Source organism: Tupaia chinensis, unplaced genomic scaffold, assembly GCF_000334495.1.
Source record: "Tupaia chinensis unplaced genomic scaffold, TupChi_1.0 Scaffold142716_1, whole genome shotgun sequence".
In the NCBI taxonomy this organism is placed as follows: domain Eukaryota; kingdom Metazoa; phylum Chordata; class Mammalia; order Scandentia; family Tupaiidae; genus Tupaia; species Tupaia belangeri.
Window position 1 is genome coordinate 5,519,563 of NW_006202562.1, and position 23,780 is coordinate 5,543,342.

A 23,780-nucleotide genomic window follows, 5' to 3' on the forward strand; every position below is an offset into this window, starting at 1 on the left:
GCTGTGTCTGGCGAGCGCACCCCCCCTATAAAAAAAAAAAAAAAAAAAAAAGAAATAAATATTTGTGTAAATTAGGCATTGATTACATATGTTTTGGTTTATTTATTTATTTATTTATTTATTTACTATAGGTACGTGTGCTCACCAGAGACAGAGAGAGAGAAAAAGAGAGAAAATAAAAGTGAGAAATCATCCCCCAATGAGGATGGCCACACTGCAGTCCCTTCTCCTCCAGTCTCCCTTCAGGATTTTGGGCACACATGCATAGATGCCTGGCATGATTTTCAAGCCATCAGGTCCAGGATTTGAACAATCCAGTTGACTATGTGGGGTCTAGCACCTTAACCTCAGTGCTACTTGATGATCTCGTTGCATACATTCTTATGTATATTTTTACATTCAAATATAGCTTAGATAAAATTCTGACGGGAACCAGCAGTTAGCGTAATGGCTATGTCGCTGGACTCCCATGTAGTCGACTGCGGTTCGTGTCCCGGACCCGGTGGCTTAAAACTCACGCCGGGCGCGTGTGCATGCGTGCCCAAGATCCCGAGAGGAGAATGAAGGAGAAGGGATTGCAGTGTGACCATCCTCCCTGGGGGGTGATTTCTCACTTTCTGTCTCTATGTCTCTCTCTGTCTGTCTGGCGAGCGCACGCGCCCTACAGTGAAAAATCTCTCAAAAAAAAAACAAAAAACAAAAAACAAAATTCTGACTAGTGTATTAAATTTGATAGCTTCTGTTACTTGCTTTTCAGTACCTCATACATGAATTCTGTTTTCCATTCACTTTCCTCTTAATCATTTTGCTTTTTAATCAGAACCTGAACAGTCAAATGATGGGCTCACCCAGCCATAAATAGTGTATAATAAGAGAAGATGAGTGTGCATGTGACAAGTTATGACACATACCTTCTGTTTCTCAGGAATATCATTTTAAAGGAAGCAATCCCTGTGTTCTGGCCATGAAACAATTCCATGAATCCTTTTTTATGAAAATCAATACATCGAAAATTATTTTCTTACTTTTTCTTAGGTTTGTTTCTGTTTCTTGGTTTTCTACGCAGTGGGAAATTTTTGAGATACATCAGCAAAGTTTGTCTCTGAGAGTTCAGTGTTAGTGAAAGGGCTGGTATAGAGACGGGGACAGGGTATGAGCTCATCCAGGCCAAGACTGTATACCTTTTAGAAAGTCAGGAAAGTTTTAGGGGACCAGCAGTTGGCGTAATGGCTATGTCGCTGGACTCCCAAGTAGTTGACCACAGTTCGAGTCCCGGACCCAGTGGCTTAAACTCACACCAGGTGCATGTGTGTGCATGCGCAAGATCTCCAGAGGAAAATGGAGAAAAAGGGATTGTGGCGTGGCCACCTCTCCCCCCCTCACACACCCCCCTGGGGGTAATTTCTCACTTTCTGTCTCTGTCTTTCTGGCAAGCCCATGTGCCCTATAGCAAAAACCTCTCCAAATAAATAAATAAATGAAGGTTTCAGTCTAATAGTTATGATATGTTTGGAGCAAGATGGTGGCACAGCCTAAAACACAATGCTCTGCCTTGCAGTCTTATATGCAGAGGTTCCCAGTTCAAGTCCAGAGTCCTCCCTGATTATGTTGGGCTCACATCTGCCTATGGTTTGGGTCTGGCTGAAGCCTGAGGGTGGATCACAGCCCTGGAACCCTGTTAGGGGCATTATCTCTCCCTCTCCGTCCCTCCCCTACCTCTCACCCATAGAAGAAGTAAGTGAATAACAACCCCCAATAAGGATTACTTTACTTCTAATAAATCTTGTTCTTACTAATAAAGTACTTCTTACACATCACAGAATATATTTACTACTCAGTTTCAAAATGTTGGTCTGTGTGTGTGTGTATGTACATGTGTGATGTCTTTTTTACACGGGCCTGGCCATATCACAATTCTCCTGCCTCAGCCTCCCAAGCAGCTTGGACTAAAGGTATGCCTCACATACCTGTCTCTGTTAGACAGGTTATTACCGTGTAGTCCACACTGGCTATGAGCGCAAAATCTTCCTGCCACAGCCTCCTGACTTGCACCACGGCACTCAGCTCCTCCAGGTTGACTGGGAACCAAACCCTGACACTGCACGTGGCCTCAGCCTGCCGAACAGCAGAGTCCCGTGCGTGCTACAGTAGCCAGGCCAAATTCTTCAACCGTATATTTTCTATTAGAGTGTTAAGAAAAAGACGAAACATTAGTTTAGAGTATATGTTGATTGTATTGTGCTTGGAAGAAATTCTTCTTTCTTGTATATTAGAATAAGTCCTTTACTGAAAAAATACTAGTTTATGACATCAAAAAGTAGATTTAGACACTAAGAAATGAACATTCACACTATAACTTTAAAATGAATTATGACTCATAGACTTTGGCAATGGTATAAGCTATAACAACCCTTTTTTTTCTTTCCTTCTTTTTATTTTGAGAGGTTTTTGCCATAGGGCATGTGTGCTTGCCAGACAGAGAGAGACAGAGAGTCAGAAAGTGAGAACTCACCCCCCAGGGGGGATGGCCATGCCACAATCCCTTCTCCTCCGTACTCCTCTCGGGATCTTGGGCACGCAAGCACACGCACCCGGCGTTGAGTTTTAAGCCACCAGGTCCAGGACGCGAACTGCGGTCAACTACGTGGGAGTCCAACGACATAGCCATTACGCTAACTGCTGGTCCCGAGCTGTAACAACCCTTTATTTTTTTAGGTTTTTGTCATCATTTACATGGGCTCACCAGAGAGGGACAGAGAATGGGCAAGTGAGAAATCACCCCTGAGGGATAAGACCATGCCAAATTCAATCTCCTCCATTCACCAGGGATTTGGGGCACACATGCACATGTGCCTGGTGTGATTTTCAAGCTGCCAGGTCTGGGGCAGCTTGAAACTATAGTTGGCAATGTGGGAGTCTAGTGCTTTAGCCACTGTGCAACGTGTTGGCCCCACAACATTTTTTTGAAAGGCAGCTTAGTAATGCCTGTTAAAAGTTGTGTGATTCTGGGCCAGTAGATAGCATGGAGGTTAAGATAGCGGGATCCCCCATGGCCAACTGTGTGGTTCAAGTCCTGGACTCAGAGGCTTGAAAATCACATTATGCATGTGCCAGTATGCCCAAAATCCCAAGAGGAGAATAGAAGAGAGGGGACTGTAGCTTGGCCATCCCCCTGAGGAGTGGTTTCGCACTGCCCACACCCCCGTCTCTCTTGTCAGTGCGTGCAGACAAACAAAAAGTTGTGTAACATCTCTGCCCCTTGCCTTTACATCGTTAAAGGACCGTTGCTTTGAGTGTTCCTTCTTGTGAGAGAAAGCAGAACACTCCACACATTTGGAAGCTGTGTATGTAGATATACTACATGTGTGCATGTATGTGCATGCATGCATAAATACACATACATGCATACACAAACATTCATACACACATACTTACGAGGGAAAAAATTGGAAATTTACACCAATATTTTGATAGTGGCACTCTTTAGTTGATAGGATCATGGAACACTTTGACATTCTTTATTTCTTTAATATTTTCACCTTGCCTAATTTCGTAGTACATGTTCCTGCTTTGTGAACAAGGACGGCTCCTTTCGACCCTCACTTGTTGTCCCCTCTGTGGCCCTCCTCAGGTGGACCTCTCCACCCACTGCGGGTTCATGGGCGGCCTCCAGCGCAATGGCAGCACCGGGCAGACCGCCCCTTACTATGCTACCTCGACCGTGGAAGTGATCTTCCACGTCTCCACTCGAATGCCATCAGACTCAGATGATTCACTCACCAAAAAGGTAAGGGGCCTCCCTGGGGGCCATTCCTCACTGTCCCTGCTTGTCGGTGAGGCACTGCTGGGCCTAGACAGAGACCTGGACTTGGCACACCTAGTCTGACTCCCTCCAGACTCCGCCTCAGTGCCGCCGCTCCTCGACCTGGGCTGTGTCTGATCTGGAGCGACCAGCTTCACACAAACTAGGTTAAGATATGTCTGGAGGGACCAGCAGTTGGTGTAATGACTGTGTTGCTGGACTCCCATGTAGCTGACTGTGATTCAAGTCCTGGATCCAGTGGTTTAAACTCACACCGGGTGCATGTGTGTGCATGCCCAAGATCCCGAAAGAAAAATGGAGGAGAAGGGATTGTGGCGTGGCCATCTCCCCTGGGGGGTGATTTCTCACTTTCTGTCTCTCTGTCTGGCAAGCACACATGCCCTATAGCAAAAACCTCTCAAAAAAGAAAAAAAAAAAGATAAGCCTGGAAAGCAGTCAGTCCTTTGAGTCCTAAATCCTGAAATCAGCCTTTAGGAAAAGGAAAAGACTTAAAGGTGTTACTACTTTCAGATTTTTCTCCTCATGGAAAGTAACATGTTTAGCCCTCACAGATTGGCATAGGTCATATAACATGGTGACCTTAGACCCACGTTCTGGTGAGCTCTGGGGACGCAGTTCCTGTGAGACCTGCTGGGGCACAGCAGCAGAGACGAGAGCAAGGCTACTGCAGCCAGTGGGCCTGCCCTGATTGCCTGCCATGGCTGTGACCTGTGGCCTTCCCTTCACCTCCAACTCAGGCCCTCTGAGCATTTTTTTCCCAGAATTCAACAAAAGCCTCATCCACCCTGAGGAAGCCCCTCAGAAACGGCCCTGTACTTTCTCATCTGCAGGATGATCACCTCAGGTGACCCTGGGTTGGAGTAAGGAGCACCTTAGTAGAGAGGATTTCTGTCAGGGGAGGAGGCACAGTCAGCCAATCCACTATGTAAGTTTCTAGAGGACAATCCTAGGGCAAGTGTAATTTGCACTTCCCTGGCCTTCTGGCAGGATTTGGAGCCTAGAATCTCAACCTCACACCCCGTCTCTTCCTGCAGCACAGATGGGAGGAACGAAGGTCAGTCGCTGACTGAGGCTGGCCATTAGGGAGTCCAGACTGGTTATCACCAGACTGGAGATGGGCAGGCCTGGGCTCAAGTGCATATCCAGCTATTTTGCCAACCAATGCCTCAGTTTCCCATCTGTTAAAGGAGATGAGCGTGCACGTGTGTGCACATACACACACAGCCTGTGTTGCAAGGTTATTGAGTGAAGTGATGAGATAATGCCTGTAAAGCTGCTTAGCCAGGCAAATCTCTCTGACCATCAGCCCTCATCACTGCCCGTTGGTCTAATTGATTCTTTTACCCCCTCACCACTAGCCATATGGTTGATACTGGATGATAGGCCTCACTGTACCTCCTCCATTTCTTTTCTCTGCAGTTTTTTTTTTTTAATTTATTTTTTAATTTGTTAAAGGATGCATGCACTCACCAAAGTGAGACGGAAAGAGAGGAAAAGTGAGAAAGCACCTCCCACCCCTAAGGGCAGTGGTCATGCCACACAATCCTTCCTTCTCCGTCTCTCCTTTTGGAAGTTTGAGCACACACTGCACATATGCCCGGCATGTTTCTCAAACCTCTGGGTCTGGGACCCCAGCCACACAGTCAGGCATGTGGGGCCCAGCCACCTTAATCACTCACTTGTGCCTTTCACTGTCCAGTCACAGATGTCTGGACTAGGTACAGGACTAGGCAGGCATCAGAGCTCAGGGCAGGACTCACCGGCAGCCTTCACAGTGATTGGATGGCTGAGGTGCAGAGAGCATGTTTCACAGTTAGAAACGTGGGCCCTCCTTCACCAGCCTCCCGGGTAAGGGCATCTCAGCTGGATGCCCTGCCACGTGAAGGTTCCCACAGGCCTTGGAGGGGCTGCCCCTACGGCTTGGGTTTTGGTGGCTGCTCCTGGCAGCAGAGCTCTTAGCGAAGATGACCCTGTCCCCAGGGAGTTCATTGGAAGCTCAGCGTATGTCATGCAGCTTACCCAGACCCTCAGCAGTGCTTACACGTTTTTTTTTAGTTCGTGATACCTTGTAAATTGTTACTACTCTGCCAATGCGTCACTGTGGTCTGTGATTTTCCTTTGAATGGAAACTATTTTGCTTAAAGATTGATATAGGCCAGCCACAGAGGTACAGGAGTCACACAATGTTCCATGATGCCGAGGCCATGCAGAGTCACAGGTTAACATCCTGAGGTCTCCCTGTACACACCGAGTGCACCATGTGCCTGTGACCCAGGCTGGCTGAGACCAGGAGTGGATTGCAGCATGAAGACCCTGTTAGGGGTATCTCTCTCTCTCTCTCTCTCTGTGCATGCATGTCTCATAAAAGAAAAAATATGTAAAATATAAAAAAATTTTGCACATAAAATACTTCTTAAAATTATTTAAGTAAAGTAGGATAGTCTTTTGTTTTTTCGAGAAAAGGTGTACTGTTTTCTTGACGAAATGCCGCGCCATAAATGTGTTTGAAGGCTTTGCCTGGTTGAAAGATTCCCTACTGCAATAATCACAATTCAGCTGATACCTTTTGCAGCTCTGAGATTTAGCATCATTAGCGATAAACTCTCTTTATCAGGATGTCTCACAGCTAGACTAAAAAATCAGTCACAGTAACAGCAGCCCACAGTTCCTTGTCGTATTCTAACTAAATTGTCCCTAACAGCTTAAAAATGAGCTGCAAAATTCTAAAGTGATTCATGCTCTCTCCTGCCCCTGTCATGGGGGGACTTTTTCCATTCTGCAATCTGGTCGCAACCCCATACTGAACTCTTGATCCTTCACTGCAGAAATTTGTTAGCTCTACCTAGATTAGATTTTTCACAGCTAATCTAACTGCTGTAGGGGTTTGCAGAGTGGGGACCGAGCTGTGCTATTGGATTTGGCCAATTCATTTGACTCCAGGACTATAATTGCACTTATGTCTTACAAGGCTTTTATAGCCTCAGGCTGGCCAGCCGCATAAAAAACAAATTGGCAGTGATACAGTGTGAGTGAAAAGGGATGAAAGGCCCACATTATCAGTCTCCAGGCAGCGCTGTTCTGGCAGGAAGTTTCTTGGTTAATTTACAAATAAAACTTAGATTTTAGGATGGGCACACTGTCAGCTGAACAATGGGGATGTCAGGCCTGACTGTTACTTAGTAAAAGTAGCAGCCGGGCCCACTGAGGAGCAGGAATTCTTCAATCAAACAGACGACTCCTTCTGGAGCCAGCTGGCGATGTAATGCAATTAGTCGGGAAAGGAGGTCAGCCTATTAGGTGTGTACCGTGACCAGTGTCACCGGTGGCGTGCTGCCTGGCAGCAGCAGGCAGAATAGCTCAGGCGGAGGGACTTTAGAACTGTCAGGACGAGAAGTGGCAGGACATGGGCTTGGTCTCTGAAGCCTTAAGAACTGAGCATTTGTCTAAGCCTGATAGGCATCTGGGCATCCTGGAGCCTCTTGTGTAGTTGAAGCAATAGCTGACATGAATGCCAGCTTGGTTTCTGGTACAAGACTCGTCGGTCTCCTCCCAGATTATGTAAGAATCGGATCCACTTAGCTGGTGTGCACTGTACACACTCACGGACTGGTTTCTCATTTGAGGGTCCTTCTAACCAGAATTGTTCAAAACTCATAAAATGACTGTATAACGAAATCCCCTTTAAACTGAGCAACATGACTCAGCCACTGTGGCACAGCGGTCGGCACCTTCATAAGGCCCATGCAAGCTGGGAGCTACACGGCTGACTGTGAGTTCAGACCCTCGGTCAGACTGAAGACACCGGGTGAGTGTGCACAGGCACCCTGGATCCTGAGGAACCGTAGGATTGGGAGGGCGGATCACAGCGAGGCAAAACCCTATTGAGGATGTTTCCCTCTCTTCTTTGTCTCATATGTGCATGTGCACACACACACACACACACACACACACACTACCTCTTAAAAAGAAATTGAACACCAACATTGAGGTTTCCACTGTACTCCATTAATATTCTAATGGTTGACGGGCTGTTCAGATCAATTGACTTATTTTACCTGCCCATGTTCCCATCATAGACAGAGATGGGTGTGCTTCTGCTCTTGCTCCACATTTACCAGCCAATGGGTCGTGTGGCCTTAGCGCTTAATTTTGTGGTTTAGCTAATGAATTGTGACATGTCCAGAAGTCTGAGGCATATGACATTGAAAGCAGCTTTGAGACAATGAATATTGCATTATTACCACACAAAAATAGCTCTTCCTAATTATAGATTTGCCACACTGAGAGGAGGGGTCTATTAGTGCAATACTACTCTCACTTGTTGTAGTTCGGAGAAAACAGTTGCAAATAAAATTAGGAGAGACTTCTTCGGGTTATGTAATTGAGTAACCCAATTTAGAAAAGGGAGAGTAAACTGCACAATTTCAGGTCATCACCATATTACCTCAGAGCCAATGCTTTGCAACTTATTCCTGTGTATTAAAATAAGCTACCACAGGAAGTAGCTGCACCCTTGAAGGGTGTTCAGTAGGTGGGCTGTTGCCACTCAGACACTCAGGCCAGCGTTATACTGAACCACTGAGGTGGGCGGTCTTTGCAGGGTAAGACCTGCAGGTGTGAGCACTGGGGCAGCCCCTGTCCTTGCAATTTCCTTCTGCCCATCTAAATTAGGTCGTAATCCTATGTCCTGTGAAAACATTTCTACATTAGGTTGTTGGTGATACCAGCCACCACGCTTTCACTCCAAAGAGACCGTCTTTCAGGTGTTTGTTATAAGGCCCTGTATGTTGTATCAAAGGAAAAAGAAGAGAAAGAAAAGCTGTGGGACCTCAGAGGGGAACAGAAACAGCGATGTTCAGTCCTCCAGAAGAGCCCAGTGTTGCTTTCTTTGAAAACTGTGCAGTGGGTTAGTTACCCCTTTTGCCTGCTGTCCTTTTAGCCGTTAATATGTGAGTGGGGTTAGGGGGAGCAGAAACCAGGGAGAAAAGAAACCCTGGGCAATTTTGTATTGCATTTAGAAAGTCATTGGTGCCGTTGATTTGTTCTGGATCATCGTGACTGGTGCTCGGCACCCACAGTTGTATTTGTCCTGGATCCCATCTGCAGACAACTGAGTCGTGCACCCCTCAATAAAGGCACAAAGTACAGGTACAAGTCTTTTTTAAAAAATAATTGAGACAGTCATTCTCCGAAGTATGAGAGAGTGAAGAATGAGCAGGCGTTACAGTAAACCAGCTTCCTTTGTCACCTTCTAAATGGAAAGGAGGCCATGTTGAGGTCATCCCAGACTTGCCCTGTGTGGTCATACAGCCTAGAAGAAAACCACATATGCTGAAATGTTTCAAATACACAGTATTCCAGAGCATGTTTTCTGTCTGTTAAGACAGAACTAAAACATTAGCTTTGACACGACATCTCTGTTCGAGTGAAGTATTTCAGAATCTAGTCATTTTCAGTGTTCCTCCTTTGGGGAAGCAAGGAAGCAAGGGCTGCTTACTCACAGTGACAGAGAACATGCTGCTGCTGCCCTCAGCCCCCGCACGTGCCCAAGGCCTGCACCAGCCAGCCTCTGCAATTGCAGACCTTCGATTCTGGCCAGCATTTTAATCTTTAAAATCTAGTTTCTTTTACTCATGTTTTTAGGTTTACTCAAATAATTTCATAGGCAGCTTTCTCCAGCGTGGAACAGTGCTGTCATCATGCAGGAGATTTGCGGAGGGCATGTTTGTGTGCAACAGAGGTTGGCCCTGAAAGGGTCAGTACTCTCAAAGAGTACTACCTTGGAGACCTTCCTGCTAAGGCCTCCTCAAAGAGACCAAGAGTCTGTGATTTGTTTTTTGGATTTTATGACTCTGTGTGTATAAAAATGATAAAATGTGGGCAGAACCATTTGAGCGATGCCAGTAGGTGATGACTTAGATAGCCATAGAATGGGAGAAATGGCACAGATGTGGTGTTCATACGCCCTTGGGTAGACAGTGCCTTCGCCTTCCTGAGCCCCCATTTCCTCCATGTACAATAAATATAAAGGTGGGGCCAGCAGGTGGCATGGTGGTTAAGTGCTGGGTCCCACATAACTGATTCCACAGCTCAAGTCCTGGACCTGGCAGCTTGAAAATCATACCAGGTTTGTATGTGTTCCCAAAATCCCAATAGGAACATAGAGAAAAAGAATATTTCGTGTGATCATACCTCCCCCCCCCTCCCAGGGGATTATTTCTCACTCCCTCCCCCCTCTCTGGCTGTCCCCAACAAGCATATGTACCCTATGGCAAAAAAAAAAAAGGGGAGGGCCAGCAGGTGGCATGGTGGTCAAGGCGGCTAGATCCCACATGGCCAACTCAGCAGTTTAAGTCCTAGACCTGGTAGCTTGAAAAACATGCCAGGTATGTGTGCCCCAAATCCCAAGAGTAGAATGGAGGTGGGGAGTAATTTTTCATTGTCCCTCTGACTCTTTCCAGCAAGTGCACATGCCCTATGGCAAAAATCTAAAAAAAGTAAAAATAAAAAATAAGATAAAAGCAATATAATCTTCCTCAGAGAGTGGGAAGATTAAACAGGATGGTATTATGAATATACTTTCTAAACATTAAGGCACTCTAAACTGCTAGGTACTAGTGTTATTAAGAGTTTTAAGTAGTATTTATCCATTTCTCAAACACATGTAATTTTATATTTTTTTGGTTAAAGTTTGTCACAAGTCTAGTTTCCTAGACATTTGGTAACAACTGTGTTATGATGGCTTATGTTTCTTATATTCTTAATAACCATTGAACTGAGTCTTATGAAGTACTACTGAAATATGGAATGAAAGACTTGTGTTGGGTCTAGCAGTGCTGGACTCCCACATGGCCAATTGTGGTTTGAGTCTGGGACCTGATGGCCTGTTTCTCACTTTCCTGCTCTTTCTCTCTTCATCTCTCTGTGGTGAGTGCACGTGCCCTGTAGCAAATTTTTAAAATAATAATAATAAATAAATAAATAAATAATTTTTAAAACCCTCATGTTGTTAACTGCTTAGAAACATGTTCAGCAACATAAAGCATAAAACTAATACAGAAAGAAAACTCCATTGAAAAAAAAGCCCTTGAACAGTCTTGGCCCCAGCCAGCCACGACACACCCACCATGTTTGCCTGGACCATCTTAGTACTGATGTGTTTCTGCAGAAGACAAGCTGTGTTGTTGTTCCCTTGTGTTTTTTAAAAACGTTCTTAGGAGACATTGGTATTTCAGCCTTTTTTGGTAGTGGAATATTTTTGCCTCTGAATTTTATAATTCAATTTATCAGCCATGACCCTTCATAAACTGCTATTATTGCCCTGATTAATAAAAAGCCAATTTGCTGTTGCAGCTCCGTCACTTGGGAAATGACGAGGTCCACATCGTCTGGTCTGAACACTCCAGGGACTATCGCAGGGGCATCATCCCAACTGCCTTTGGAGACGTTTCAATCATTATTTACCCAATGAAGAATCACATGTTCTTTATCGCGATAACGAAGAAACCCGAGGTATGTTTTCACCACGTTGTTGTTCCAACTCAGACAGCAATTGCATTTAATTCCCGTACTGAAAAAGGACTCTTTCCCAACTGGTGAATGTCTTCTGTATATCAAAATCTCACATGCTATATAGGAATGAAATATAAATTGAGATTTTCGGAGAATCTTCCATGAGCACAAATGTCCATATTGCATTACTTGGCCTCTTTGAAAATTAAAATGCCCGGCAGGTGGCATGATGGTTAAGCACACTGGACCCCGACATGGCCAACTGTGGTTCGAGTCTCAGACCTAGCGGCTTTCTTTTTTTCTCTCTTACTTTGTCCCTCTTTGGTCAAATTAAAATAAACAAATAAAGTTAAATAAAATAATTTTTTTAATGTTTTTTAAAAAATGAAAATGAGCAAGAAATGTATGCTATTAAAAATATTTTAGATTTTTTAAATTTTGTAATTAAAAACATTTTCAGTTTAGTTTTGGGTCATATTGATTAATAATAGAAGTGGAAAGAGCTCCATTTCCCATGTAGCATTTTGTGGATAACTGTGAGGTTAGCATCCATCCTAGCCTGATGGTTGGACCATGCTCGCTGAGCCTCTCACTGGTGCAAAGGAAGGACAGTCCTGAAGGATTGTGGGCATGGCCATGAAGAGGCTGGGCCTCTGGAGCACAGACCGCATGATGGTTAACAGTCGAAGCATCTTGCCACAGAATCAATTCAGCCATGTCAATGGGTATTGATCGCAGGGATGGTTGGAACAATCCAATGGTCTTTGTGTTGCGTAGTGAATTGGCTACAGTTTCGATTCTTGTCATGCCTTTAGTGGTGTTTTAGCAGGGCTTTAGATAGTGGCTTGTTTTTGCTTTGGAATCACTAATTGAAAGGGGTTTATTAAAAGTTTTTTAATGAAGCATTTAGCATATTAAGCCACTCCTTGAGAAGAATGACTGTTTTTCAGATTGATATTAAATACCATTTTCCTTTCATTCTGAATCCTGAAGGGGCTGAAAGTTACAATTCTAAAAACTGTTTACAAGCTTTAAAATAATAGGAAACTGAGATGTATTGTGTAAAGTGGGATTTATAATGTAATCTAAAGTGTTAAAGTTATAAGGATGAAATGAGCAAATAAATGAAAAGTGTTTCAAACAATGCCTGACCCAGAGGACAAGCTACTTAAGTATTAGATATTTTTATTGCTACTATTTTTTTCTTTTTGGTTATAGTTGCTTCCATAGAAATTGAACAAATAATGCCAAGTTTAATATGTTTATGAATTCTCAGACTAGACACATGTGGTTCAGTTCTTGAATCTGGGAAGTCCCACCCTGGCTGGTACATAGCCTGACAAAAAGCAAACCCTCTTTTCTTTTCAGGCAGTTACGAGACCAAAAGTTACTTCATATTAAATATTTGTATTATCTTTGATTCAGATCTCCACATATGTGAACTTTTCAATTTTATTTAATAAAAGGGCTCTTAGTGCTAACATTTGTATTATCCATGAAGAACCTTATTTTTACTTTAATTTTAAGAATTAAAATGGAAAATCTTAATATTAGAGATCTAAGAAATTAGTATCTCATAGCTTTCAAAACTAGAACATGGGTTTCTTTTATATTTAGTATGGATTAACTGGCTTTATTCATTCATTTTCAACATGCCTTCTAAAATGCCATTTAATGTCCTAAAAATGTTGCCTTTATTTTGAAAGGAAATAAAGATCATGAAAGGCATTTCAGTTCACTATATAGAGTCAAAGTGGTTTTGTAAAAGGTAGTCATGAAAGCAATCATTAATATACATTTTTAAATTTCTTATAATATATGTGTAAGCTTTATAAAATGACCATAAATTCTGACAAGATGAATTGAGCAAATCACTTTCTTAATATTTGAATTCAAAAAGCCTAAAGGAAAGAATAATGGCCAACTGGAAATTCAGTGTTATCCCTACATTTAAAGTACAAACCATTACAATGTAATAAAATTAATCCAGACATTTCCAGGGCAAGTGTGGCTGACCTTTTGTTCACCAACCACTGACCCCAGGGTGAATGCAAGAGGCTTGCGGAGGGAAAGTCTGTTTGTTTGGCTTGGGTCCCTGGTATTTAAATTGCATTCCCTAATCAAATGAAAGGCTGTCCTCTCTATCAGGTTACAGAATCCATGGCAACATTTGGCCTTTTATATCCATAATGTTAGCCTTTTTGTTTGCATCTAAGTAGAGACACCTGGAGCAATGTTAACATTAACCGATTTAGCATTAATAGCTTCATTATATAAGAATTTCTGATCAGATAGCTGTTACTTTTGTTATATTGCTTCAGCTTGTATTGTTGTCATTTTTTATCTCCGTGCTTGGCAACCAGGCAATGATTTGCAAATTTTTTTTGTCTTGATTAATTAAGCAATACAATTATCAGTAACCGTGATGCAGTCTTTGCTCAACAAAGCTTCTGAGAGAAAACAATGGTAAGTCTGTTAGTATGAATGCATTCCACGCGTCCCAGATGCATGAGGATATTACGGACAATGAGGGGAAAGGCCGCCTGTGAGCGAGGACAAAGGGTGCCACGCAGACTCGACACACTGCACATACCGCCAGGGACATGCTGCGGGCTCCCTGGGACACAGACGCCTCGTTAGATTACAGCTAGTCAGCAGAGATTAATTCTCAGCCATTTGGTGCAATAATTTACCCATTCCCCAGTCTTTTAACTAGTGCTCTTACTATGGAAGCGAAGGCTTTGTAATCAAAAGGTTTATTTAACCTTGCCTACTTTTAGGGATCTCCACCAAAATCGTTATTTTTGCTCAGATATTGTAATGACGCAGCTGCCTGAAGTTGAGAAATGTTCCTTTTTGGAAGGATGGGAAATGCACAAGTTTCAGAAATGATGGGTGGCGTCAAAAGCATTCTTTTAGCACCTGTATATTTCGTCAGAATATAGTATAACTCCGTGGTCTAAATACATTTATTTTACTGGTCTCCGGACAACCATACTTCTCTAAGAATAATTATAATCTTTTTTAGGAAGGGGAGGAAAAAAAAAAAAAAACCTCATCAGTACACAAAAGTCCTGCTCATTGGATAGAGTCATGCATATTCAAATTGTACTTTCATTCACTCCGCCTCATTAATAGCGTATGTAATAATGTAGGGCTATTTGTAATACAAGCTCACAGACAGCATCGCTTCCAAGTCCTTTGAAATTTAACATATTTCGCTTTTCCATTCCATACACCTCCCTTAAATATACAAATTATGTGCCTGGCAGAATCCGCCTCCTCTTAATAATACACAGCATTCGCGAATGGTATGTGGAAGAAGTGTGTGTTTGTGTGAGTACAGAAAACCCTCCCATCTGAGGGGGCCCGTCACTTCTTGAGCTTTGTATTGAACTTCTTTTTTTCCTTCTTTTTCCATTAAATAAAAAAGGAAAAAAAAAAATCAGTGTGCTTAGCACATCATTTCATTGTTAAATTACTTTTAAAATAAGTCTACCTCAATAAATATTGACACAATAGTCTTTTGGACATAGAAAAGAAATGTGTTATTGTCAGACTTAGGTTTTTTCCTACTTGTACTCCTCAGTCAGCCGTCATGGAAGGAGCTGCAGAGAGAGCAAATGTGGGTGATTTAAGGGGTTTGTGGGAAGGCCCCATTTGTTTTCAGAAAAGTGCTCCATCTATCCTGCACAGTATAGCAAGGCCCGTGTCCTGAACCTCTTCCAGTAACCAGAGAGTCACACATCAGGGTTCAAAGTGCTTGCCCTTAGAATTTGTTAAGATAAACTTGAATGCTTTGGACATGTTTATTTCAGGCACATTAGTGATTGGCTGGTGACAGCTTGACCAAAGGGTAGATGTGCCAGAGCAGCCCTGACCAGGAGCAGCTGAGACAAGGGGCGTTTCGGCCAAGGGTCCTTCCTCCTCCTGCCTTAGCCAGGGTGTTATGTTTGTAAATGAAAAACATGCGTTTTAGTCACAGCCTTGGGCGCCATAGGCGTGAGAGGGAAATTGACATTTTGGAGCCATGTAGGAAGCAGAGATTACTGGGACAGCACGTGGTACCTAGTCTGTCACAAGTACGTGGGTATCTCAGGCAGGTCTCTTGACTTCTTTGGACCTCAGCTTCCTCGGTTATAAAACTCAAGCCGGGAACCAAGGCTTCTCTAACGTCCTTTCAGGGACTCCAAGTGCTTTTCTTGGATTCTTTTGTCCTAGATGCCCATGCCTTTACTAAGGTTACGCTGTCACCAGGGTGCTATCATTGGTAGTGTCTGGCTCTCTTGCAGCTTCAGCAGCTGTTGTGAGCCTGTGTGTGTGTGTGTATGTGTGTGAGAGAGAAGGAGAGATTGCACACGTGCACACTAGCACGTCTTCCTCTTCACATGACTTCTAGCCCAGGGCCTTGGCCTGAAGCATGTTCCCAGAAGTGCTGGTGGAAGTCTCGTGTGCCTGAAGTCCTGAGGGCATTTGCACACTGAGGCCAAGAGGCGCCCGGTATCAACTCCGTGTCAGGAAGGAAATCTTTTAAGTTTACTCGTGTGACCTTTGCAACATAGTAATATAAATTTCTTTTTTTTTTTTTCAAATGTGCAGTGTTGTTAAATAGTTATGTCAGTCCCAATCAGATGACCTTTTCGAGAGTAAATTGTTAACTTCTGAATATGCAAAGAACTATTTATTTAGAAAAGATAACTGAAATTAACAAATGACCAGAATTTACTAAAACAAGTGATTAGATGGATGACCGTTATTTTCTGTTTTGGTAACTTATTGTCATTACTAACACTGTTTTTAATAAAGGAATGACACTGATGACTATCTGAGCAGGCATCTGTCATTTGCAGATGTTATATTGAAATCAGATTTTTTTTCTCTAAGTCATCGCTGCTTCTAATTAGAGGATTCCTTGAATACAGGGAATTTTATTATATTATTCCTTCTGTCCAGTTTTTGAGAAACTGAGTCATCTATAAGCAGTTGCCAAAGAATAACGATAAAGAACATTTACGTATACAATAAGCCTCCACAGAGGTAGAAGAAAATCTAGAGCCTAACTATTGTAACTCCTCACTTCTGTTTTCTCTCTCACAACAATTGACTTTGGAGGATTTCTTTTCAGTTGGTTTTCCTCAGAAGCTGACTTTGCTTCCCCTTTGTTTAGTTGGTCTTAGTTCATATTTTAAATCTTCCTCTCTTTGGCTTTATCCTATCTCCTTGGTCAGATCTGATCCATGTGAAAGTGCACCAAAGGGCAAATGGTACACACAGCTTTATGTCAGAAAGCAAGGCAGTTTTCATTCTCACCTTCCAAGATACCTCAAGAGACAGAGGACCTTCTCTCCAGACCCCTAGGCACACAGCGTCCTGGTTCCTGCACAGAGGTACATACACATGCCGTCAGCCCCTCGGCCAGACAGAAGCGGAGGTCGCGGGAGCACAGAGGATGGTGCTAGAACTTTAACCACTATGCCACCATCTCAACCCCTGAAGTGTTTCACTTTTCTTCTTCTTCTTCTTTTTTTTTTTTTTTTTAATTTTTGTTATAGGGAATGTGTACTTGCCAGAAACAGACAGAGAGGGAAAGTGAAAAATGCCCTCCCAGAGAGGATGATCACTCTGCAATCTCTTCCCCTTTAGTCTCCTCTCAGGAGATTCAGGGCATGCATGCACACACACACACAACGGGTCCGAGACTCAAGCCACTCTTGACAGTTATGTGGGATCCAGCCACCTTAACCACCATGCCACTGGCCGGCCCTTATTTTTCTTATTTTTAATTGATCAAACAGATTAAAAATGCGCTCTAAATAATAATAGAAACAAATATTTGATGAGTATACCTTATGGTTAAGCAGCGAACAACAACGTTACTGTAATCGGAGGAAGAAGTGGGGAGTGCTGTGGTACAGGTACTGCCAGCGGCTGTGAGGTGGCATGATGTTACTTGAAAGCTGGACTTGTATCGGTTATAAATGTATTTTCAAAGTCAGGCAGGCCACTTAAAAAAGTAAACAAGAATTATAATTGAAATGCTAAGAGAGGAGGGAAAAAATTAGAATCATATAAAATGCTCAGTTAAAACCAGAGAAGGCCAAAAAGAGTGGCAGATAAAAATGAAAGAATAAAGGTCACAGCTAAAATCCAATAACAGGTGGTAGACGTAAAGCTATCAATAAACCCTTTACATATTAGTCATCTAAGTACATCCGTTAAAAGATGCTCACAGTAGATTAAAAACCAAAATCCAAGTATAAGTTGTCTATAAGAAACACACTTTATATGTGTATATATGGATGTATCTTTAGTTTTGCTGTAAGGGACTGTGCTCAGAGAGAGATAGAGAAAACATGAAAAATCACCCTCTGGAGAGAGTGGTCACACCACAGTCCCTTCTCCTCCATTGTCCTCTCAGGAATTGGGGCACACACGCACACGGCTTGTGTTTCAAGCCACCAACTCTGGAACTCAATCTGCAAAGTTGGCCCTATGGGATCTAGCCTCAGCCACCATGCCACTGGCTGGCCCACACTTTAAATACAAGACGCATTAAGAATAAAGGAATGGAGGGACCAGCAGTTAGCGTAATGGCTATGTCGCTGGACTCCCATGTAGTCAACCGCAGTTCGAGTCCCAGACCCGGTGGCTTAAACTCACGCCGGGTGCGTGTGCGTGCATGCCCAAGATCCCGAGAGGAGAATGGAGGAGAAGGGATTGCAGCGTGACCATCCCTCCTGGGGGGTGATTTCTCACTTTCTGTCTCTCTGTCTCTGTCTGGCGAGCGCACATGCCCTATAGCAAAAAAAAAAAAAAACCTCTCCAAAAAAAGAAAAAAAAAAAAAGAATAAAGGAATGGCAAGGGATACGCCGTGCTAACATGAATCAAAAGAAAGCTGGAGTGACTGTAGTAATATCAGAACAAACGTTATAGCAAGGGAAATGATCAGGGATTAAAACGATATTACATAATGACTCGAGGAGCAGAGAGTTCCCGGGGGAGGTGACAGTTGAGCCAAGCTCAGAAGGAGCAGGTGAATCAGCCCTCACCAAGTATCAGGCAGAAGACAGCTAGGACACCATTCCCAAAGTAGGCATGAGCCTCATGAGTCTGAAGAAAGACAAGGAAAGACACCTGCTGTGGCCGAAGTCGGAGGAGCAAAGAAAAGGGCTGGAGGAGCTGAGGTGGCATTTCAGGCCGTACAGAGCCTTCTAGGCCATCGGGAAGCATCTGGGCCCAATCCTGACCTTGATCCACTTGAGAAAAGTAGTTGGCCACACCAGCCTTCATCTCTTCCTATATGAAATAGGGATAAAGGGTTGACCTGGTGGGGTTGTTGTCAGAATCACATATTATACTCTGAGCACTGACTCAGTACCTGACCTGGCTCAAGGGGGCTTAATAACAGTGGCTATAGCCATGGGACTCACCAAAAATCAAATGTTCCTGGACTTTTAAACCCTTATCTATGATACATTTTGTCTTTTTTTGAGAGAGATTTTTTGCTGTAGGGTACACACACTTGCCAGAGAGAAAGAGATGGAGAGAGAGAGAAAGTGAGAAATCACCCCCTGGGGGAGATGGCCATGCCACAGTCCCTTCTTCTCCATTTTCCTTTTGGGATCTTGGGTATGCATGCACACATGCCCAGCATGAGTTTCAGTCCACCAGGTCCAGGACTCAAACCACAGTCAGCCATGTGAGAGTCCAGCTCCTTAACCACTACAGTACTGGCTGGCTTCGATACATTTTGTGTTGATCCCTTATGTGAAAAAATACATCAATCATGTGTATTATTTTCATCTTTAATTACTAAAACATCATTGATTCACAGAACATTAGAGAATTATTTATAGGCACAATTAAGCAATCAGCTTCCTTGAAGGCATATTCATGGAGATCCCATCTTGTTCTTCAAGAGGACTTTCTCCCTGGAAATTATTTTCTGCATCTAGCTCAGGCTTGAAAAACATAGCTTACAGGGGAACAGCAGATGGCATAATGGTTATGTTATGTTGCTGGACTCCACGTAGTCAACCACGGTTCAAGTCCCAGACTTGAAACTCACACCAGGCACGTGTGCATGCATGCCCAAAATATCAAGAGGAGAATGAAGGAGAAAGGATTGAAACATGATCGTCATCTCTGGGGAGGAGGGAGTAGTGAGTTCTTACTTTCTGTCTCTGTCTCTCTGGCAACTACACATGCCTTATTGCAAAAAAATCTCTTAAAAAAAAAAAAAGAATACTTTGTTCTTAGAAGATTTTGTAGAATTTGCCAATGAAGCCATTTGAGCTGTCTTTCCTTATTAAAGTTTTTTTTCCTACTATGATTCAAGTACTATAATGCTCATAGAATTACAGTTTTTATATATCATCTTGTATTCATATTCACTAAATTGCATTTTTGGGGGGAATTTAGTCACGTCATATACATTTTCAAATTTATAAGTATAGAACTACAAATATTTTCTAAGCACCCATGGTTGTGTCTCTTTTTGTTCATAATGTTATTTATTTGTGCTTTCTTTTCTTTATTTACCTTGCCAAAGACCCATCAATTATGTTAGACTTTATTCAAAGAACCATCTTTTGATCTTGGCTATCCTCGCTTACGTGTTCATTTCCTATTTCCTTGTTGTCTATATTATGCTTCTTCCTACTTTCTTTGAGTTTGTTTAATCCTTTTAATGTTTCAGTAGTTTTTGAGATGGGTGCCTATCTCATTAAGTGGCAACCTGTACGCCTTTCTAATATAAGCATTTAAACCAACCCATTTCCTGCAGGTACCGCTGTGACATATATGCTGTAATAGGTCCTAGTCTCATTACCATTTAGCTTCATATATTGACAGATTACTGTTTCCATCTTTTGACTTTTCCATATATTGACAGATTACTGTTTACCAATGAGTTAGAAGAATTTCTTAATTGTAAGCATAGAAGTTTATACTAATTTTCCTTTTCTTGTTGTGGGTTTTTGGCCTAGAATGTTGTAAATTTTTAAAATGTATTTTGTACATGCTTGGAAAAACAGTGTCTTCTTTCCTTGTGGGTGATGTATTTTATATGTATCTATTATATTACAATGAGTTTGTTAGTTGTGTCGTTCAAATCCTCTACGTACTTGCTGTTTTCTGGGTGTTTCCTTTGAAATATGACATGTATTTTTTTAAAGGGCACAAATTGTAAGTGTATAGTGATGGATGTTCCCAGAATGAACATGTGTGTGTAAAAGATCAAAATATAGGACATAGCCCTTCACAGCCCCTCCCAATAACTAATCCAGCCACTATTCTGCTTGCATCACTGTTGATTAGTTTACCTGCTTTTGAACTTCCTGTGACTAGAATTATGTAGCATATACTTCTTTTTTTTTTTTTTTTTGAGAGGTTTTTACCATAGGGTGCATGTGCTCACCACACAGAGACAGACAGAGAGATAGAAAGAGAGAAATCACCCCCCAGGGGGATGGCCACGCCACAATCCCTTCTCCTCCATTCTCCTCTCGGGATCTTGGGCACGCACGCACACGCACCCAGCATGAATTTTAAGCCACCGGGTCCGGGACGCGAACCACGGTCGACTACATGGGAGTCCAGCGACATAGCCATTACGCTAACTGCTGGTCCCTAGCATATACTTCTTTGATCATTTTATTCAGCCTTACATGTAGGTCATTCCAAAGATGTTACATGTAGTTGTGATTTGTTCATTTGTATTACTGTGGAATATCCTGTTGGGTGAATACACTTCAAATTTATCATTTGTTCTTGGTGTCCATGGGTTTACACTCTTTAGTGAATATGTAAGACTTATCTATTTCTTTTCTTTTCTTTTTTTTTTTTTCTTTTTTAATTTTCTAGAGGATGCTGAGGAAAGAGACAGAGAGGAAAAGTGAAAAAGTATCCCCTTGAGGGACAGTCATACCACAATCACCTCTCCATTCTCTTCTCAGGACTTTGGGCATGCCTGTACATGCACCTGGTATGATTTTCAAACCACCAGGTCCAGCATTTGAACCATGGTCAGCCATGTGGGAATCCAACACCTTAACCACCATGCTACCTGCTGGTCCCTGAACAGAATTTTTTTTAATTTTAGTGAAATTGAAGTTGTTTTATGATTAGTGGGTTTTCTATCCCTGTACCAAGGGTTTCTTAAATTCTTCTCAGGGCCAGCAAGTAATGTGGTTAAGGTACTGGACTTCCACATGGCTGACCCTAGTTCGAGTTCTGGCTTGCTTTTTCACATTCTCTCTCTCTCTCTCTCTCTCTCTCTCTCTTTCTCTCATTAGCATATGTACCTTATAGCAAATTTTAAAATAATAATGATAATAAAATAAAAATTAAATAACTATTTCAAAACAATCCATCTCAGGGACCAGCAGTTGGAGTAATGGCTATGTTGCTGGACTCCATGTAGTTGACCGTGGTTTGAATACTGGACCTAGCGACTTAAACTCACACAAGGCATGTGTGTGTGCATGCCCCAGATCCCAAGAGGAGAATGGAGGAGAAGGGATTGCGGCACGGCCATCCCCTGTGGGGGGCGATTTCTTGCTTTCTATATCTCTCTGTATTTCTGGCAAGTGCACGCACCTTATAGCAAAAACCTCTCAAAAAACAAAAAAAATCCTTCTCTATATTAATGCTGTAAGGATTTTTTCATGTTTTCTTCTGGAAGCTTTATGGTGTTTACTTCAATATTTTGGTCTATACTTTGCCGTGTGGTATGTGGTGAAGGTCAGGGTTCACTTTTCCATAAGGCTATCCAGTTGTTCCAGTGTCTTTATTAAAACAGATTTTCCTTTCCTATCAAATTGCTTTGCTGGGTCAGCTGGTGGCTTAGTGGTTAAGGAAGCTATTTCCCCAATGGCTGGCTGCATGATTTGAGTCCTGGACCTGGTGGCTTTAAAGCACTCTGGGTGTGTGGGGCCAGCAGGTGGCGTGGAAGTTAGGACATTGGACTCCCACATGGTCAACTGCAATTCGAGTCCCAGACCTGGCAACTTACTTTCTCACTTTCCTTTTCTTTCTCTCTTTCTCTCTCTCTCTCATCAAATTTTAAATATACAATAATAAAAACAACATATAAAATAAATAATTCTTTAAAAAAAATTATCAGGGTGTGTGTGCATGTGCCCAAAACCCTGAAAAGAGAATGAAGAAGAAGGGATTGGGGTTAAAAATACAATAATAAAAACTACATATAAAATAAATAATTCTTTAAAAAAAAATTATCAGGGTGTGTGTGCATGTGCCCAAAACCCTGAAAAGAGAATGAAGAAGAAGGGATTGGGGTGTGGTCATCCTCCATGGGGCTACTTTCTTTCTCTCTCTCTCTATCTTTCTCTAACAAGCACATTAAAAAGAAAAATTGCTATCCTGTCCTTCTCACTAAGCAGCCCTGTTCTTGGATTGCATATTATTTCCCATTTCTCTATCCTGGTTTCAATATTATATTATCTCTTTTTTTAACATTAAACATTACATTATGTTGTGAACATTAGAAACCCACTCCACTGGTCATTCTGGAAGTATGTACTGAGTTGTCTGAGATGTTCTTTCCTGTGAAATACAGTTCTAAAGAAAAGCAAATTGATTAAAAATCGAATGCCAAAAAGTCTCATAAATTAATGAGAATGGATTTTTTAAAGCAAAGATGATGTTAACATAGCCAATAAAAGAGAATTTGTAATTTCCATGTAGAAGACTTTGGGAGATAAAGAGTTCATAATCTAAAAAGATCTGTAGTATCAATCACTGGTCCAGTTAGAGATAGGAAAAAAATTGTACCTAACAATAACTCATTTGGAAGAAATGGAAATGGAAACTTTTACTCAGTCACTGTGAATTCAGGGTCCCTGCTGATGAGCTCAGGCCAACTGGCCTAGGCCTCCATTTTGCTCCTGAATGGGTTTATTTCTTCCCTTCCCTTCCCTTCCCTTCCCTTCCCTTCCCTTCCCTTTCCTTCTCTTCCTTTCCTTTCCCTTCCCTCCCTTCCCTTCTCCTCTCCTTTCCTCTCCCCTTCTCCTCTCCTCTCCTCTCCTCTCCTCTCCTCTCCTCTTCTCAAGTTTTGCTAGAGGGTGTGCATGCTGGTCAGAGAGAGGGGAAATGAGAAAGCACCCCCCATGGAAAATAGTCATACTATAATCCCTTTCTTCCATTTTCCCTCCTTTTGGGATACTGGATATGCATGCACTTGTACCTGGCATGTTTCTCAAGCCACAGGTCTGGGACTCAAAGCATGTGGTCAGCTATGTACAATCCCACTACCTAATTCACCATGCCATGGGCTGGCCCTTCTCTATTAGGATATCATGATTTTTGTAGTCCTCTAGTATGAAATCAGATAATATAATTGAAATCAGGTAATAGAGTTCTTCTTCCTGTTTTGGCTAATTTATTTTTTTTATTTTCATATCAGTTAAGAATCAACTGACC

At 42.4% G+C, this 23,780-nt stretch overlaps 1 protein-coding gene across 1 annotated transcript in view; it reads left to right on the forward strand.

Moving 5' to 3' along the window:
- RALGAPA2 (Ral GTPase activating protein catalytic subunit alpha 2) overlaps positions 1-23,780 on the forward strand; it is a gene marked incomplete at its 5' end in the record, with an annotated part of 330,762 nt that overhangs the window by 206,759 nt on the left and 100,223 nt on the right. The window contains 2 exon segments of the mRNA XM_027766356.1: positions 3,632-3,787; positions 11,177-11,335. Coding sequence (XP_027622157.1) covers positions 3,632-3,787; positions 11,177-11,335 — 315 coding nt within the window.